Source organism: Genypterus blacodes, unplaced genomic scaffold (assembly GCF_046128005.1).
Source record: "Genypterus blacodes isolate CSIRO-AG114 ecotype Tasmania unplaced genomic scaffold, CSIRO-AGI_Gbla_v1 ptg000143l_1, whole genome shotgun sequence".
Classification (NCBI taxonomy): domain Eukaryota; kingdom Metazoa; phylum Chordata; class Actinopteri; order Ophidiiformes; family Ophidiidae; genus Genypterus; species Genypterus blacodes.
The window spans coordinates 616,658-632,973 of NW_027466945.1; the positions used below are offsets into that span (position 1 = coordinate 616,658).

Consider the following 16,316-nt stretch of genomic DNA (forward strand, 5'->3'; position numbering starts at 1 on the left):
ATTTCAAAAAATGTAGCTAATCATTTCACAGAATTGATCAGTTCAGTAAGTCTGTGCTTTGGATCCTGAATAGCCGATCAAACCTTTGCCTTTGTCCTTCCACACAGGAGGATGAAGTGGACTTTGACTCTTCAGAGCACTGTCTGTGCTTTTCAGACCCCTGAAACAGCTCAGGCTCAGGGTATAAAAGCCTCAGGCAGGCTCTGAGGAATCAGTCTCGTCTGAGTACTCGCCGACCACTAAGGATAGAGCTTAAGCCAACCCATCATGGGGGACTCAAAGCTCTGCCTCTTGCTGCTCTTGAGCACCGCTACCTTGGCTTGTGAGTATTTCTTAAAATACCTTTGAAGATATTTACTTTTAGTAATTTCATTTTGTATATTTAGTGAATTATATATAGAGAGGTTAAAACATCTAGACATTTGGATTCATTTGAATAAAACTGTATAATATTCTGCATTTAGACCTCTTTTGTTGCTAATTGTTTTTTGCAAATACTGTCTAGTGTTTAGATTTCAAACAATAAAGGTCAGAGAAAAGTTATTCCAGTAGGCTGCTGTACAAGTTGCCTGATGAGCTGCTAAACTTGATTTGGTCATATTTTATCAGGTTAGGAATAATCACATTTGAATATTTTATTCAACGGACAGTTTCAGCAGCAGTACACAGTTTTCCAGTATAATGCAGTGGCTTGGGTGTAGGTTAGTGAAGACAACAATCACGGTGGCTAAATAGTCTGTATCACAAATGGAGCAGCTTATTTGTGAAGAGTTTATCATCATTTTCACATTCAAGGTGATCACTCCAACTCTGACCCAGTCCACAGTGAAGCCTTTAACTAATCTCATTTCATGCATTTCATGTTGGAATTGCAAATACTGTCTAGTGTTTAGATTTAAAACAAGGTCAGAGAAGTTATTCCAGTTGGATGCTGTACTAGTTGCCTGATAAGCTGCTAACCTCAAACCATTATGGAATAGATTGTAATCGAGATAAGACCCCAAATATTGTACATGACCAATGTCAGTACAACATTGGTGGTGGTTATCAATCATGATTCAAATCAATTTAAGCTAGAGCATAGTAAAAAAAGCAAAATAAGAAAACCTATGGGTGACAAAGTATATAATTACATTTTAAACCTAAGAATTATTTTTGCATTTTCTTCATGACCATTTCATTAATCTCCCTGGAATTCTGCTGGAGACACTTTACAAAATTATGGGACTTACATTTTTGTAAATTAAATTTTATTTGTGTTTTTCCTCACAGTTGCCCAAGATGACGATCAACCATCCTGCCTGTGTAAGTCAGATCAAATGCTTTCATAATTAAAGAGTGCTGCTATATTTTTAAATACAGCTGATTAAAACCTTGATAAATATTAAATCTCAACTTTAAATGTACTTTCTCTTCCAGTGGACAAACGGTACAAGCCTCTGCACAAGTATGAATACCGATATGATGCTGAATCTCTGAACGCCATCAATGGAGCCTCCCAGCTCCAGAATGGACCCAGAGGCTCTTGCATGGTATAAGAAACAACTTTCCGCACTATCTATTGTTGTTCAGTGTTTCTCTTTGAGTCGAGTCAGAGATGAGAAAAAATATTTACCTTTTTTGACAGGTTGAAATTGAGGTACCTCAGTCTTGTAGCTACATCGTGCGCACAACCCGCTGCAGCCTGAGTGAGGTGGCTGGCATGGACGCAGATGGCAACACTGTGTTCAGACCTGCACCAAGCTCTGACAACTTTGCTGCTGAGATGGAGAAGTAGGTTACCTTGTTGTTTGTAACTTAAGGCTCATGAAAGCATCCTTAAACTGATACTGACATTGCAACTGACAACTGAGTTTAACCCTGGTCACAAATTGTCTTTAAGATACCCTCTGAAGGTTGTGGTTGAGGGTGTGTATGATGTGAAACTCTACCCTCACGAAGCTGAGACAGGCACCATCCTGAACATCAAAAGGGGTATCATCTCTGCTCTGGCTGTGCCTCTGCTGGAGGAGGAAATGAACAAGCTTATGGTACATTTACTTAGTGCTAAATACTCACATAATTACCAAGAAAGAAATAGCTGCATAGTAAACCTCTGTGCTACTGTTAATCGATATATTTCAATTTCAGCCCACCATCCACGGCAAGTGCAAGACCACCTACTCTGTCAATGCTAGAGAAGACATCGCAACTGACATCAGCCTCTCTAGGGATCTGTCCGGATGCGACAAGTTTAACCCCATTAGAGATCACACCAGCCCCTTGGCACTTGTCTCTAAATTGGTAAGACAGCCAATTAAGCTTTGCTCAGAACATTCTAGTAAAATAAAGTTTTATTATGACCTCAGGAGTTTATAAAACACAGCCAAGATTCAACTGAAAATGATTGTAAGCTTTGCTCTTTCATTGCTTTTATAAAAGAAAAAAATCAGTTTTGAGTAGATCTTTGATCATCTGCAATAGCCACCACTGCTGAAAAGTCAAAACATGAAAATGTGGCAGTTATCCAATTTCAAAGAATCCACACCATAACCTGCTTCTTTGTCTACTTACAGGAATACCTAGCTGCCCAGTTTGTGAGGAGCTCTCAGACCTGTAACTACAAATTTGACAATGAGCAGAAACACTTGACCTATGGGTCCTGCACTGAGAACCACATCCTAGTGCCCTTCTCCCATAAGTATGTCACACCTTATAGCGCTCTCTATGCTATCTTACACTTCAATCTGCTATTAATTGAACATATTGTCTGAGCAAGTCATACTGTATATTAACCCTTTGTGTTCTCTCTACAGGGGACAGTATGGAGTTACCAATGTTGGCAAGCAAGAACTGACACTGATTGCTGTTTCTCCCCACAATGACAGAGTGTTTGAACTCAGTAAGCACATGTTTTCATTATGCTGCTTTAAATCATAGCTGCTTATCTTAAAATATTCACTAAATGGATAATTACTGCTTGTGTACTGTAGGTGAGATTGTTAAGGGCCTTAACATGGAAGCTGTCGAGGACAGGACTGTTATGCAAGATAAGGAGCCTGCTCTGAATGTGCTGAGAGAGCTGGCCTCTCTGCCTGAGACCCAGGGTGAAAGGAGGGCCAACCTCTTCCACAAGCTTGTCATCATGGTTCGTGGAATGAGGACTGAGACCCTGATTTCTGGCATTCCTGAGGCTCTTGAAGTGTCCCGTGCCCTGACCTTCCAAGTTCTAGCCCAGTGCGGTACCCCTGAGTGCAGCAGCGGCATCATGAGCATCCTCAGGACCCTTGAACAACCTTCACTTGAGACTGATGCAGCTGTTTTTGCATTGGGACTCGTGTCCAATCCTTCTCCCCTCCTGATCAATGACATGCTTCAGATGGCCAAATACAAGCCCAGCAAAGCCATCTTTTATGCCCTGAGCAATGCTGTTAGGAGGTGAGTGAACAAGACCCCACATCATTCCATTCCATCCTTTTTGAAGCTATTCATTTCCCTTGTGAATATAGCTATGCAGGTTTTAAATTGTAATTTGATATCACTCTTCAACAGATATTACAAAGCTGAAGGAAAACTGATCCCTGAGATTTATGCTGTTGCTGAGTTCATGGATGCCCAGTTGGGTGACTGCTCTGGTGATGACGACCAAACTTTCATGACTTTGAGGGTTGGTATACATCTCAATAACTTGAAATTGTTGGCTTGGGAACATGAATGAGCAGTATAGAGTAGAATATTGATTCCTGTTCTTATAGGTTGTTGGAAACATGGCTCCTGCCATGGGAGCTGCCAGTCCTGCGCTCAGAGCTACTGTGCTCCAGTGTGTGAACCAACCTGCTGCCTCAGCGCGTGTCCAGCAAGCTGCCATCCAAGCATACAGGCAGACCCCTGTCCCTGAGGAGGCAAGTCCAATTATGCCAGTGGTTTGACAGAATATTGGAATCATTACGTAGATGTCACTCATAATGACAGTTATATTTATTTATGGGTCACAGGGCAGAGAAATCCTCATGCAGGTGCTTTTGGACTCTGCTAGCCCCCTGCAAAAGCGTGTCGCTGCATATCTGGTATTGATGAAGGATCCCCAGCCAAGTGAACTGGCCCGGCTTGCTGCTGCCTTGCCCGAAGAGCAAGACCAACAAGCTAAAAGCTTTGTCATCTCCCACATAGCCAACATTATGTCCTCAACTGATCCTGAAACAGAACTGTAAGTGAAGAATTGTAGCAGCTATATTTATCAAGCCAGTCTCCTGATTTAATATTATACTATCAAAAGTTTGTTTTAAAATGTGCCCCTCTTTCCCACAGGCTGAGACAAAAGCTCTTTGATGCCCTGCAGACTAACGAGATTGGACCCATCATGGATCCAACCAAGTTCTCTCGCAACTACAAGATAGGCTCTATGGAGGGTAACATGATCTTTGAGGGCACCAGCTACCTGCCCAAGGAGGCAATGCTTGAAATGACCCTGAAGGCATTTGGCTATGACGCTGACATGATGGAGGTAACACTTCGAGCTGTTGATATCTAAATTGTGCTTTTTCAGTGTGTTGACTTGACTTCAAGTGTATAACTGTTGCAACTTGACAACTTTTAAGATTGGACTGGAGGGCAAAGGATTTGAACCAACTGTTGAAGCCCTGTTTGGAGAGAATGGATTTTTCCCTGACACTGTCATGAAGACCATGTACTTCGTCTCTGACAACATGCCCTTCAAAGTCAGCGAGGTCCTGATGAACATCGTGCCTGCTCTGAAGAAGGACAGGATGAAGAGACAGGTATAGAGAGGAATCATCTTCTACACATTTATAAGACGGAATACTTCTGACAACATTTTTCAAGAATTGTACAAATGGACTATGTATATCCACAGGCTTCCCAGAACCTGGTGAAGGAGATCGCGCGTAACCTGAACAAATTGGTTAGAGAAATGAAGACCAATCCCTCTCCTGATGCCATGGTTTACCTGAGACTCTTGGGAAATGAGCTGGGATATCTGAGGACCAATGAAATAGAGGAGATGGCCTACTCTGCTACAATGATGATTGACAAGATGCTCTCAATGTTCCCTACTGAAGTATGTAACAGTACAGTTATTTTTTGAAACATTTCTTTAATTAAGAGGACTATTGGGAACTGAGATGTGTTTTGTAATTGTGCTCTCATGTGCATTTCATCATCTGCAGGTGATGATGGGACTGATGACTAAAGCAGACAACACAATGTTTGCCCACTACATCTTCATGGACAACGAATTCTTCCTCCCCACTGCCACTGGTGTGCCTCTGAGGGTGGCACTCTCTGGCACTTTCACTCCTGGTATCAAGGGAGGCCTTAACATTGCTCGTGATATGGTAATAACTTCATTTTATAACACTATTAATTGTATCTATTACATTAAGTGAATGTGTTTTACTGCCAAACACAACTTTATCACAAAACAGTATCCGTGCAACAACTTTCTCTCTGATGTTTCCTCACAGAGCGAGGTTACCTTTATGCCCTCTGCTGGCATTGAGTTTGTAACTCAGATTGGCACCCACATCCCAGACTTTGTTTCCTCTGGATTGGAGATGCACACCAATCTTTTCCACGAGAGTGGCCTCAGTGCCAAGATCTCCATGGGAAAAGACCATGTAAAGCTGACCATGCCTGCTCTAACGACTCCTACTAAGCTCATCCAAATGACGTAAGTATGACTGGTCATTTATGTCACAATTTTCATCTTAACAACACACAAGGAAGTAATAAGAAAGAAAAGAATCCTCAAGTACTATTCACTTCAACCTGCAGTAAAACTATTAACTACTGTGAATATCATTGAAATGGATAAGAGAAACTTAGAAATAGCTATGGTCATGGTACAAAAAAAAGTAAACCTAAACAACTTTCCTATTTTTCAATTACAGCAACAGCCTTGTAGCAGTGACTGGATCAGAGGTAATGACCATTCCCTCTAAGGTGAACGACAAGGTTGATGTCAGTGAGTGCTCTCCCTTCATCGCTGGAATGAAATACTGCACTGCTCTGCAGTACACTGATGCTTTCAATGCTGAGACAGCCCCCTACTTCCCCTTCACTGGAGACAGCAAGTGAGCAAGACATCTTCCCCACTAGCAAATAATTACATTTTAAATATATAATTAAGCATGATGGCTAATTACCTGAATTACCATAACAGATTTGCTGTGGAGCTGCATCCAGCTGGTGAAGTCACTGAATACACAGCTACCATTGCATATGAGCTCCTCAGGGAGGGAGAAGAGGGCCGGCAGAAGGTTGACTCTGTGAAGTTGAGTCTGAGAGCCGAAGGTAATAACCTCATTCCACAATTTGGATCTATTTTGGGAAGCTGTGTAGTTACTGCACTTCATAAACAATATTATATTTGTTGGGTGATGAATACCAGGTGCTGAACCCACTGAGGCAAGAGCAACCATGAAGTACAACAGAAGGAAGAACGTCTTTACAACTGAGTTCCAAATCCCTGACTATGATGTCGAGGCTGGATTCAGGCTGGGTGTTGTTGATGGGACCACCAAGGGGAAAGGAACTCACTCAATCTCTTTGGACCTTATCAACAAGAACAGCCCTCAGCTCTCACTGGTTGGCCGTGCCAAGTAAGAAATCCATCATATCAACATGAGGTTATATTAACATCACACTCAGAGCTAAGGACGTATTGATTAATTTGTACCTGGTATCTTTCAGACTTTCAGCCATGAAGGAAGCCATGCTGCAAGGCCAACTTATTATCCCCTCAATGAGTGCCGAAATGACTGTCACAGCTAACCTGAAGCGTGAGGAAGACTTAGAACTTGAGGTTCAGAGTAACTTCAAGCTCCTAGAAACCACTTCCGAGCAGAAGCTGAAATTGAAATATGGTATTGTTATTTTCCATTTTTTCCTTTTTTCGCTTTTTATGAATATTACTTACAATTCTAACTAGTTTGAAAGTCAACACATTCTTGCAAAAAGTCACACAATAAATCAATACCATTGTGTGGAAAGCTGATGATGAGAGATAGTCTCAGCCAAATGCAGTTTTAGAGGAATACTTTCTAATGCTTTTGAATCTCTTTTACTGTTATTTATCCTTATAGATACCAGCAGGGTTGAGGTTGAATTCAAGTCTGATGTGAACTCTGAGGTCATGGAAATTGTTCCATATGCTGACCTGATTGATAAGTATGGGAATAATCTTCTTGACATGAGTGTGGGTGAAACTGAGATGAAGGTCCGTCACATCCTCCAGAAGTTTGTAGAGGTACACACCATAACCTTTAATCTATGGAAAAGTTTTTATGTTTTCTTAGTTCAAAGGCTGACTCGAAGGTTTATCCTTTCCTTAGGCTACAAACAACTACATGGAAAAGTACGGAGCTGATATTCCTTATATGCAGAACATCAGAATGCCTGATATGCCCGAAGTTACACTGCCAAAGACACTGTTCCTGAATTTGTAAGTTTGAAACAACACATTGTTAATTATTAATATTGGCACATTCTTGGTCTAATAAGTTCATTCTTTTTTTTTTAAGTAACGCCAATGGTGCCTACCACTTCAACGATGAGCGCTTCACCATTGCTATCCCTCTACCTCTTGGAGGAAAGTCAACAGAAGACCTGGCTCTCCCAGCAGCTTTAACCACACCAAGCCTGTCTCTTCCCCAGTTTGGAGTTGAGATCGTGTCCATGGAAATTCCCATTCCAGAGCTTTTTGTCCCTGAGAGGCTTGATCTATCTCTTCCTCTCTTCGGCAAAGTAGAGATTTCATCTGTGATGAAGAGCAACCTGTACGACTTGGACGCTTCAGTGGCTGCCGGCAAAGACGTTGTGGAGACACCAAGCTACTCAGCTAAATTTGATGTGAAAGGAACTTCTCCACTTGACATCTTCTCAGTCCAGCTTGAAGGTATTTTCTTTAAATATTAATATGTTTGTGTATAACCATATTCATATTATATTATATACTGTATGTATATAACTGCCATTTAAGTATATCTGCTATCTCTTCAGCGATCACAGTATTTTTATTATTATAATTATAGGCTCTGGAATGCTGGCCATCACTGAATCCATCAAAGCCCATTTGAAAAGCGCTTTGGCCCACAAGTTCATTGAAGCCAGTATTAGTGTCATTGAGGAGGCAACCATCACCGACAAAATTAATGTGAAATCCAGCAGCAAGATTGATGCCACCAGTCCATTTGGTCTCAGTGTTGCACTTGAGAACATTGTTATGGCTGAAATCAACACTGAAGAAATCTCTGCTGAAAGCAACCTTGAAGGACTCTTCAAGGCAGGACCCATCTATGGCAACACCGTTTCTGCCCAGTCAGTCAAAATCTCTCCATTCAGACCAGAAGCAAACATTGATTCTTCTCTTAAATTTGACACCTCAATTGGCAAGGCCCAAAACACAATTAAAGCAACATTTGTCAATGGTGAACTCTCAGTCATGTCTAACACCAATGCCATGGAGGACACCTTGATTCAGGCTGTCGAACTTGCCTACAAAGAAAACAAGCTATCACTGAAATGTGATACAAATGCAATTGCTCTTGGCATGAAGATTCTCAACAAGGCCGAAGCTTCGGCTGGTAACGGTGAAGTCATCATGAGGATGGAGACTAACGGGGAGCACTCTGACAACCGTGTCTACTCTCTGTTGACTGCCTCTCTTGATGTCAATGGTCTAGCTGTCAATGGTGATGCCACTGTGAAGCTCCTTGAGAATGAGGCTACTCACAAGGCTACTCTGACACTGAATAAGGATGGCTTGGCCACAAGTGGAACAACCACCCTACAGAGCCTTCTGTCCCTGGAGAATACCTTCAGTGCAGGGCTTGATGCTTCAAAGGCTACGCTGTCCATTAACAACAAGGCTGAGATGAATGACATCAAGTTTGATAATGCCAACAACATGCTTCTTTCTCTCACCCACCTTGAGTTCAACTCAAAGGCTGAGGCTATTGTCAGTGAACTTGCTTCTTACAATCATGACATCACCATTGATGTGAAACCCTACATTGCCTCTGCAAATATTAACAACAACCTGAAAGTTCTGGCTGCCAACCTCATGAATGAGGCTCAGCTAACGGCTGAACTCTACAAGATCGACCTGACTGGAAACCTGAAAGCCGTCTATGGGGATGAAGAGATCAAGCACACTTATCAAGTAAATTATGCTGACTTGACAGCCAATGCTAAATGCAGCACTACAGGCAGTATTATGGGAACTCACATGAACCACAACACCGAGATTGAAGTTGTCGGTCTTGCTGCCAGGTTCACCAATGATGCCCGCTTTAACTCCCAGCCAATGCGCTTTGACCACACTCTCCGTGCCAGCTTTGTTCCCTTTGACTTCAACCTTGATGCCATCTTCAATGCTGATGGAGACCTTACCTTGTATGGAAAGCACAGTGCCCAGCTCTATGGCAAAGTCCTGCTTAAAGCACAGCCCTTGGCTTTCGCCAGCTCACATGAATGCAGAGCATCACTGACCCAGCAGCTGGACAATGGCTTTTCCTTGGAGACAACCATTGACAACAAGATGGACACTGTTCTGATGCCTCAGGAGCAGAAGACCACTCTTACACTGAAGTCTAAGATGAATAACCACGCCCTCAATCAGGATGTTAGTGTTTATAACACTGCTGAGAGAACTGGAATGGAACTGTCTGGCACCATCCTCACAAACATTCTCAACACAGCCTCCACAGACAATCAGGACTTCACCATCTCTGGCTTCCTCAAGTATGACAAAAACACAAATAGTCAGGTAATCCAGATCCCATTTGTGGAAAATGTTCCTGCCTTCTTGGAAAGCATGAAGGTCCTTGTTGTGAGCATTGCAGAGTCAGTGCAGAACTTCATCAACAATGAGGAGGTCCGGGCTAAACTTGAGCTTCTTCCCCAAAACTTGAGTGAGTTTGTTGCTCAACTGAATATTGAAGGCAAGGCCATGCAGATGAAGCAGTACCTAACTGATTTAACTCAAGAATATGCCTTCACTGTGGAAGATGTGGAAGCCACTTTGATGAACCTGAAGGTTACCTTAGAGAAACTCCTTTCTGATCTCTCTACTTACACCCTAAACTATTTGGACTCATTGAAGAACACGATTGTTAGTGGATACCTTCCTGAAACTCTCATTCAGACGATCCAGCAACAAATGGAGGAATATGACATCAAGGGTATGGTTGTTACAGTCATTGACACAATAAAGGACCTGATTGAGCAGATTGACCTGGAAAAACTGAGCGGCAGCAGCATTGCAATCCTGCGTGATATTGATACCAAGTTTGAAATCAAGGCTAAACTGCAGACAATCGTAACTGAACTGAGAGAATACATCGAGACCTTCGACATTTCCAATTTTGCTTCTGAGTGGAAGACGTTCATTTTATCTATCGACTTCAAAGCTCACATTGAAGAACTGGTGGGTGAGGTTGCCACAAACATCTTCACTCGATTCACAACTTTAGTTAGGGAAATTAATGAGAACTTCGACATCTTAGGTAAGATCAATTACTTATATGCCAAGATGCGGGAAGTCATTGTCAAGTTTGAGGCTGACAAAAAGGTTGAGGCTATCTTGGATATGGTTATGGAGCTCATGAGAAGCTTGAAGGTTGAGGAAACCATCAGAGCCTTAGGCAACATATTGAAGGACACAGATATCCTTACCAAAGTTACAGAGGTAATGCAGGATGCTATCAACTATTTGAAAGCAACTGAAGTCAAACAAATTATTGAACATCTTAATGCATATCTTGATACTATTGTGCAGGGGCTGAAGTCATTTGATTACAATGCATTTGTGGATCAGGCCAATGAAATGATCGCTAAGTATACAGCAATTGTGAACGAGTGGGTCAGGACACTGGAAATCCCCCAGAAACTTGAGGCAGCAAGAGGTTTTGTCAACTTTGTTTTGTCTACTGTGAGAGGTTACCTGGAACAATTGAGAGAGATCAGAGTTGCAGAAATGATCAAATCTGTGAAGGACGCGCTTGATCAGTTATTGCTGAATGACTTGAAGAGCTTTGCTGAAACTCTCAAACAGGTAATCATTAACATGGATGTTAATGGTGAGATCACTGCTTTGTTGGAGTTGGTGAGCAAAAGCTATACTGAAGTTTTGTCCAGGAGCTCTCAGGCGCTCGCCTCTGTTATCGATTTCATTCAGATTGTTCTACCTGAACAAAGGCTCTTCAGTGAGCTTAAGCAGATCATCACTGGGCTCATTCAGGCGTTGAAGGAAATTGAAATCAACACACCTACCTTCACCTTCCCTCTCACTGATCTCGTTGTGCCTTCCAAGAACTTCAGAATGGACAATCTTGAGAATCTTGTCCCAACACAGATGGAAATCCCTGAATTTACCATCTTGGGTTTCTATACTGTTCAAGCCAACACAGTTTCCTTTGACGACATCAAGCAGAGAATCTTTGCGCTTATCGAACTCATTGTAAACTTTGAGATCAAGATGCTTGATGTGGATGTTTTCTTTGGAGATCTGGCCATCAACTATCTTCCTACCATGCCTGAGCTAACATTCCCTGAAATCACCCTTGCAGAGATTTCCCTACCCACCATCCCACAGGTCCCTGTAGAAAAGCTTGTTAAGACTCTTCAGCTCCCTGAATTGATGCTGCCAACCATCCCAAGTGAGATCATGATCCCATGCTTTGGTAAACTTTATGGTGAAATCCGATTCAACACTCCTGTCTATGCCTTCAAGACTTCTGCTGAGCTCCAGAATTCTACTGACGATGAAATGACACCTCAGTTCACTGGATTCCTGACTTCCCAGGCCTCATCCCCTGATTTTGAATTTCTTAATTACAAACTGGACTCCACAGCTCGCATTGCAACCCCAAAGATGAGCCGTGTTGTCATTGCTGAAACTGTGAAATTCAATCATGTAGCTCTTGGAGTTGAACATCAAGCATCTGTAACTCTCTATGGAGCATCAGGCCAGGCCCAAGCCAAGACTACAGTAAAGGTCACCACTGCACCTTACACTGCTGATTTTGTTAACACAGCTTTCATCGCCATGGAGGAGGGAATGTCTGCTTCTCTTGACACAACTTACAATCATTTGGTAAATCTTCCAGTCATCGATTTAAGAAGTGAGGCCACTCTTACCCAGAAGGCAGTTCTTCGCCAAGATGGCTACATGCTCAGTCTTACAGTTGATAATGTGGGCAAGGGCAGTTTGGATTCTGAGGAGGCTACCCACATGTCCAACATGCGCTTCTCAGTTACTCCCAGCCTTGTTACAATGGCTTTGAATGGTGAAACGGCATCGAGCATACTGAAAATGAACCAGCAAATGACTGCTGAAGCTGCCATGTTGAGGTATATTAAGTTTGATATCCGCAATGAGGCTGAGGGCTCACTAATCAAGAACAGCCGTTTTGTGGCAACTGGTTATGCTAACCTTTACGACCTGAAGGTTGAGCTTAAAGCAAATCATGACGCAGAGCTCATTGGCACCATAATCGCTGGAGATATGTCTAATGGAATCAATGTTGTAGCTCGCCCAACTGAGTGTCTGTTTGATTTCCAGAACAAAGGAAATGTCAAGGTCAACCTTTTTGAAATGCTGAGCGCTAAGATAGATCTTCAAAATGATTATTCCGCCGTCATCAAGCCTGACAGCCAACAGTTGAACACAGTAATGCTGGCTCGTGTTAATCAGTACAAACTTTTCTCCAACTTGACCATTGACAACAATGAAAATGAGGCTGGCTTGTCAATTGCCATGGATGGTGAGGCCAATCTTGACTTCCTGACATCCCCCATTAGCATTCCTGAGTTCGAGCTGCCACTTGTTGACTTCCGTACTCCAGCTATCACTGATCTGAACTTGTATGAGGTGACTGGACTGAAGGACATCTTGATTACCACTGACCAGACAGTTGATGTTGATGCCAAGATTGTTTACAAAAAGAGTCTGTTTGCTCCACTTGTTGATGTGATGGGTCTGATCCAGATTCCCTCCATGGGTAACCTGATCTCTGAGCTGTCTTTCAAGTCTGCCCTCGTTAATCTTAATGTCAATGCTGCGCTGAATGCTGAAGATGATGTTGTACTCCGTCTGGGAGCAATTACAGCCTCTGTATGTGATAGCCTGAAAGCCAAACTTGACGGTACTGCCAGTCTGACCACCAAGAGAGGAATCAAGTTGGCCAATTCCCTGTCCCTTGAAAATATTCACATTGAGGGCACTCATGACAGCACCATCTCTCTGAGCACTGAGACGTTTGACACTGCTGTCTCTGTGGCTACTGTTGCAAAGATTGCCCTGCCTATTCTCAACCTGGAGGTAAACCAAAATCTTCTTGCAGACACTAAAACTAAACCAACTGCTACCTCCACTATGAAGATGAAGGGTGAATTCAACGTCCCTGTGATCAAGGCTGTCGGAAATGTAGAAGCAGAAAACAACCTGAAGCTAGAGGGAACCTGGGAATATCTTTCCATGGAGTCAACCTCCAAGGCAAACATTAATGGCAAAGGACCTGAAGATTATGAACTGTTGGCAATCCTTGACAATGAGGCTAATCTGTACCTAAATGTCGATGGCCTACGCTCCACACACAAGGTAATTGCTGATGCCAAACTTAACCAGGGTGCCGACAAAGTCATTAGCATGGATGTGAATGAGAATCTTGCTGTTGAAGTCTCTCTGAGCCGTGTTTATGCAGTGCTCAAGTTTACTGGCAACAATGAGGCAAATCTGTTCACTTTCAACACCAACGGGAAACATGTGGCTCAGGCGACCATTGACTTTGCACCAATGTCTTCCCTGACTGCTGATATTGAGATTGATATGTCTCAGCCAAGTAGCCTCGGTGACCTCACCATCTTTGAGAAGGCTGTTCTTGAAATGACAGCCATCAAGCAGATGTTGTCAAGCAATACCAAGTTTGTCAGCCCACTGTACACCACAAACCTGTTTGCTGAAATGGAGGGAAATGCTCCGGTCTTCAAGATTACCTTAAAATCATCTGCCACATCTGCTTTTGTCATCTTGGATTATGACCTGGATGGTGAGTTGGAATTCTCTGAACACACATATCTGATATATGCTGTAGGCTTTGTTGTGCATCAAATGCTAAAACAAATTGTTTTAAATAGGTTCCATCACTGCAAACCTTGAGAATGAAGCTCTGAACATCATTAGCAAGCTTGCCCTGACACACACTGACCTAACCGTGGATGTCAATCATGCTATTACCCAAGCCCTGAGGTAACATTTTCCATCCAACAGTTCTATCTAATGTTTCAATTTTATTAAGTGATGTAAAACTGTGTTTTATTTAAGCTTTCATGTAATTTTATATTGGTTTTGTTTCTTCATTTTTAGGCGAAAACGCCAAGTTGATGACAGCAGGTAAATATTCAGTTCAATATTTTGTCTCATACAAATTACGATGAGAAAATTTGCTGATAAATGGAAAAACTCCAATAATAATAACTTCCCATTTGATATGCTTTGTTCCTCTTTTAGCATTTCTCGGCATACCCTGAATGTGGATATCACCAGCCCTACTTTCACTGATGTTAACATCCGTTATGCTGCTAGCAAAGATGGAATCAGCACCTCAGCATCAATCCCATCCACTGGCTTCCTCGGCCTTCAACTCAGTGGCAGAGTCCCATCTGAGATGGCTGCAAGGCTCTATTGCCGTTATGCTGTGAGTACTTTTTCATTTTTTTTCCATTTAAATAACTATCTAATATTTTGCAAAATATTGTTAAAAAATAAAATAAAATAAAAAGTCAAAATCTAAAATGATATATTTTCTCATCTCTTTACAGTCTGCCCCAGACGCTGATATTGACATCATAATCATCAAGTCAACTCCTAAGGATGCTGACAAAATGAATGTGCAAATTGCCTACAACATGGATGCACCAAAAGACATGCTTTTTGAACTCAAGAAGAGAATGCCTTCCATGGTCTCCACACTTACCACGTTTGCTGAGAAGTACCAGATCACAAAGAACATTGAGGAATTGAAGAATGCTGTTGTTGAACGTGTTAGGGAGGCCTACAATGCTGCAATCACCTATGATATTCAAATGAGCCAACTGTCAATTTTCTTCAGGAACACCTTTGTCCAGTACCAAAAAACTGTCCAGGTCCTCCTGGATGCTGCTGTGAAACTCTTGAGGGAGACTCAGTTTAAACTACCTGGGTCAGATGACATGACCACTCTGCCTGAGGTCCTCAAAAAGTTGACCAGCAGCATTTCTGCTATGCTAGAGAAAGCCATTGAGCTTGTCTATGAGAACATGGAAGTCTATTATAGCACCCTAATTGAGAAGCTCAGAAATGTCAAAGTAAGTATGCCAATCGGTGATGCAATTACCGGAGGCCAGATCTTCGATCAGGTTAAAACAGCTATTAAGAACATCGTTGATGAAGTTGTTGACTTTGTGAAAAATATGGAGAGCCTTGACACAATGCTAGTGAAGATTGGTGAGACTCTGAAGTCTATTGTTGAGAAATCCCAAGAATTTGTTGACTCTCTCAACTCTGACTATTTGGATGCAGTGTTAGTCTACCTTAATGGCCTGTATCTTAACATTCTCACCGTCCTAAATAGTGTTGTTGAGCAGCTCTCTGCAGTAAATCTGGAGCAGCTGAACAATGCCCTTGATTATGTCATGAACATGCTCATTTATGTGGTAGAACAGTTCAATACAACTGTTTCTGGTGTTCTGCAACAAACATCTCAGGAGGCCTACGTGAGGGCTAGTGCAGGAAGGCTTGAGATTGACCTTCCCTTCCCCTTCCTACAGTAAGAAACACTACCACCTGTTTAAAACATGCTTGGTAGAAGTATGGACAATTAGCTGTTTAACCATATTTAAAACAGATTAACACCTGTTGTATCACTTTAATGTAGCTGGTTTATTGTATTCAAACATTGAGATTGCAGTGCTTTATTGAGTCTGACCTTTGTTGTAAGATCACAGTAAGACTGAAAAGCATCAATAAAATCAACTACTGCAATATGTGAGTCACTGATGTATTATTACTCTGATGTTTTTAATTGACCATGGATCTCTCAAACTTTGTTACATTTTCAATTATATAGTACAATACTGGTCTTTACAAACCCACCAAAAACAAATTCAGTTCTTTACTGCTTCAAGTCACAGACAATCTCCCTAGAGAAACTCAAAGTGAGAGATATTCTCCCTCCTCAAACAGCCAGATGTGCTAAAATGATCAAGAATCTCTGTCAATAGAAAGAAAAACTGGTCATTCAATTGTTCAACAGTAAAGACATGGAAATCCAAAACAA

General features: G+C 42.0%; 1 protein-coding gene across 1 annotated transcript; it reads left to right on the forward strand.

Moving 5' to 3' along the window:
- The first annotated feature begins 267 nt into the window (after positions 1-267).
- Positions 268-15,810, forward strand: apobb.1 (apolipoprotein Bb, tandem duplicate 1). The gene is made up of 29 exons (XM_076165379.1): positions 268-322; positions 1,273-1,305; positions 1,420-1,532; positions 1,628-1,773; positions 1,883-2,030; positions 2,131-2,283; positions 2,556-2,680; positions 2,796-2,881; positions 2,973-3,417; positions 3,532-3,646; positions 3,735-3,881; positions 3,975-4,186; positions 4,288-4,483; positions 4,578-4,757; positions 4,853-5,056; positions 5,166-5,333; positions 5,463-5,668; positions 5,889-6,071; positions 6,161-6,291; positions 6,389-6,599; positions 6,691-6,863; positions 7,083-7,246; positions 7,332-7,441; positions 7,521-7,894; positions 8,031-14,048; positions 14,137-14,248; positions 14,366-14,392; positions 14,510-14,696; positions 14,821-15,810. Exons 1-29 carry the CDS (start codon positions 268-270, stop codon positions 15,808-15,810), a joined length of 11,412 nt encoding a protein of 3,803 aa, XP_076021494.1.
- The last annotated feature ends 506 nt before the right edge of the window (positions 15,811-16,316 follow it).